This window comes from Aethalodelphis obliquidens, unplaced genomic scaffold (assembly GCF_003676395.1).
Source record: "Aethalodelphis obliquidens isolate GAN/ISIS:26980383/991018 unplaced genomic scaffold, ASM367639v1 scaffold9, whole genome shotgun sequence".
In the NCBI taxonomy this organism is placed as follows: Eukaryota; Metazoa; Chordata; class Mammalia; order Artiodactyla; family Delphinidae; genus Aethalodelphis; species Aethalodelphis obliquidens.
Window position 1 is genome coordinate 31824113 of NW_020837953.1, and position 3273 is coordinate 31827385.

At 56.6% G+C, this 3273-nt stretch overlaps 1 protein-coding gene across 1 annotated transcript in view; it reads left to right on the forward strand.

Annotated features, from left to right (window-relative positions):
* Positions 1-837: 837 nt before the first annotated feature.
* Positions 838-3273, forward strand: part of TENT5B (terminal nucleotidyltransferase 5B) — a 6805-nt gene continuing 4369 nt past the window's right edge. Inside the window, exon 1 of the mRNA XM_027109556.1 lies at positions 838-1271. Within this exon, the coding sequence (XP_026965357.1) occupies positions 1008-1271 (264 nt within the window). The 5' untranslated portion in view covers positions 838-1007. The remainder of the gene's footprint in view (positions 1272-3273) is intronic.

The following is a 3273-nucleotide window of genomic DNA, read 5'->3' on the forward strand; positions in this document are numbered from 1 at the left end:
GAGAGTACAGTTTAAAACTATTATGCTTCCCTGGTGGCGCAGTGGTTAAGAATCCGCCTGCCAGTGCAGGGGACATGGGTTCGAGCCCTGGTCCGGAAAGATCCCACATGTCGCGGGGCAACTAAGCCCGTGCGCCACAACTACTGAGCCTGCGCTCTAGACCCCGCGAGCCACAACTACTGAAGCCACTGCAATGAGAAGCCCGCGCACCGCAACGAAGACCTACACAGTCAAAAATAAATAAAAAATTTTTTAAAGACCCTATTTCCAAATAAGTCACATTTAAAAAAAAAGTATCTTCCACGGTATACAAGCTTGTTACCTTTTCTCAACTCTGGAAGATTGACGGAGAGCAGGAGGAGCACTGTGTGGAGTTGAACAAGTGGCACAATCTCTCTGGCCTTCTGAAAATAGCGTATGACCAGCACCAGGCCGGGTGATTTCGAAATTCCTTCCAGCGGGGGTGGGGGTGGGGTGGGGGGGTATCTTGGTGGTCCGACTCCGCTACAAACTCCACAGGTCACTTCCCTAACGTCTGCCCCTGGAGGGCGCAGTCCCTTTAAATCCAGGCGCTGCCTTCCGCCCGGGCCAATCACGGAGAAGAGAAGTTCTTTAAGGACCAAAGGAGGGAATTCTGCCGGAGAAGGAGGGGCGGGGCAGGGGCGTGCCTTCCAGCCAATCGGAATCTTCCTGGCGACCAGTGGCTCACGTGCAAAGCTCTGCTGACCAATGGTAGGAGCGTCGAGAGGCGGGGCGGTTCCCGCTGTGTGACAGCAGCCGGGACCAATGGGCGTGTCGCCCGCGGCCTATAAGAGTCGGCTGGGCCCCAGGCCACAAGCTTTAGAGTCTGTTGGTCTTTGCCGTCGGAGGTGTGCCCTGGGTTTGCCTCGCTGTCGCTGCCGTCCGGCCCCGCGCCCTCCGCGTTGGCCCCGGCCCAGCCGCTCTCCCTGCCCTCTTCCCTTTAACCACCCTCCGGTTTCTGCCGTCGGGGCCCCGGGGCCGGGCCAATGATGCCTTCAGAAAGCGGAGCGGAGAGCCCAGACAAAGCGGTTGCACAGGTGGAGACCGCTGCGGCCTCGGCGGTGGCTACGGCCGCTCCGACAGGCGGCGGCCCCGACCCGAAGGCTGCATCGGCCTCCCTCGGACGGCACCTGAGTGGGCTGAGTTGGCCGCAGGTGAAGCGGCTGGATGCGCTCCTGAGCGAACCGATTCCCATTCATGGGCGCGGCAACTTCCCCACGCTGAGCGTGCAGCCCCGGCAGATCGTGCAGGTGAGAGGCGCTGGGCGGGGATATGGGGCTGAGGCCCTCGTGGCTGGGAGGCTCCCGGAGTCTGTTCGATTTGCTGGAAAGCTAAGAAAACAAGGCTCAGAGAAGGACAGGGGCTGTAACAAAATCGCACGACATTGATGGTAGTCCATACCCTCCTCCCCCTGCACCTCATACTCTCTCCCCACTTGACTTTCCCGTCCCCCGCCCTTTAAGGAGCCCCAATTCCGCTCGGACCATTCACCTAGGCCCTGGCTGGGAGAGGGGTGGGAAATAGGGAGGGACCTGGCCGTGAAGGAAGAACAACCCCGCCTGCAGGGACAACAGATGCCAGGCAGCCCTGGGTGGGTAGATGTACATGCTTGAGTCCAAAATAGTTCTTTTCATCTCTAAATCGTCATCCCCGGGTCTCACTCTCTACCTCTTCCCTCTCTCAAGTTTCTAGGAGCAGACTCTGTCCTGTGTTCCCACAGCGCATGGCTCAAGAGCCCCCTCGCTAGGTGGGAAAGCTGAGAAATTCCAGCAAGGACTCCCTCTCAAGTAGGGTTGTGGCAGGAGGAGATTAAGCACCAGTCCAGACCTGATGCCTGCATGCTGGAGGGCAACATCAGGTGTCCAATTTAGGTGTTTCTCTCCCTCCCCAAGATTGGAAATGAGGGCCGAGTCTCTGGCCCCAAGCCCCACCTCTCTCCTGAGGAGCAGAAGAGAATTCTCTCCTCTTCCACAGACTCCCTCTTCCCTTTACCTGACTCTCAACAACCCTAAAATTGCTCTTTCACCTGTTAGCCCAGGCACCGTCATGCCCTGAAATACCAGAAGATGGTCATTATTGTATGCACTTTATAGCTGGGGAAGCTGAGGCCCCAAGAGGGGCAGCGAGCTGCCTAAGATTACCTAGAGGGGAAAATCAAACCCAGAGAATCTTGGGTCTTCCCAGGAGCCGGTTACTGCAGGTTCAAGGTTTTCCCACCTCTTCCGCAGTTCCCAAGACTCAACTTCTAGGTGTTAGCAGATAGAAGGAACCAGAAAATCTAGCCACAATTCCTGCATATTCCTGCCAGCAGATGAACTTTCTGGGGAAGTGAACCATGCAAGCCAGGTGAAGCAGGCCACCACCCTGCTCCTTCTGCCTTAGCTTCCACGGAGGGGGAGTGGTGCTTGCTGGGGGATTACCTCGCCCTCCCTCCCAAGGAATGGGAGGAGGTGGGGACAGATTCCCCAGGGCTGACTCATCAGTGGTGCTCACTGAGGCATTTCTTGGCTGCCCCACTGTCATGGGGTAATTAGGAAACCAGTTGAGGCTTTTCTCCCCTTGACAGGTCATGGGGTAATTAGGAAACCAGTTGAGGCTTTTCTCCCCTTGACAGTCAGGTCAACCTTGGGGCCCCAAATGCTGTATCTCTAGGACTATTGTCTCAGGCATGAGCCCAGTGCGGCAATTCACCTCTGCACCATGCACTGCCCTGGAGGGGAAGTCCCTGCCCCTATCAGTATGGTCCAAACTGCCTTTACTGGTGTCTGCTCTGTGCCAGGCCCTGTTCAGGACACTAGGGGCATAGATGTGACTGGGACCCATCCTCCCTGCCTTCCAGCCAGGTGGGGGAGACTGCCAGTCAATAGGCGCTGACTCTACAATGTGGTAATAGTACAATGTACTACTGTCCTAGACTAGGGTCAGAAATACCACAAAACAGGGAGCAGCCGGATGTGGTGGGGAGGGGGAAGTGGCGACTTCAGAGTTGGACTGGGAGGTTGGACATCTGGCTTCAGGGCCTGGACAGTTGTCAATTCCCTTTGCTGGGCCCAGTGTCCCTATTTGTTCAATGGGGATGGGTTGAACTGCTCTCCAACGCCCCTTCTGCTTCCAGAATCCAAAGGAAACAGGTGCCTTCACCTGGTGTGAAGAAAGTCCATCTCCTGGCAGGAACCTAAAGCTGGCAGCTTCACAAACTATTGGGATGTGTGTGTGTGTGTGTGTGTGTGTGTGTGTGTGTGTGTGTGTGTG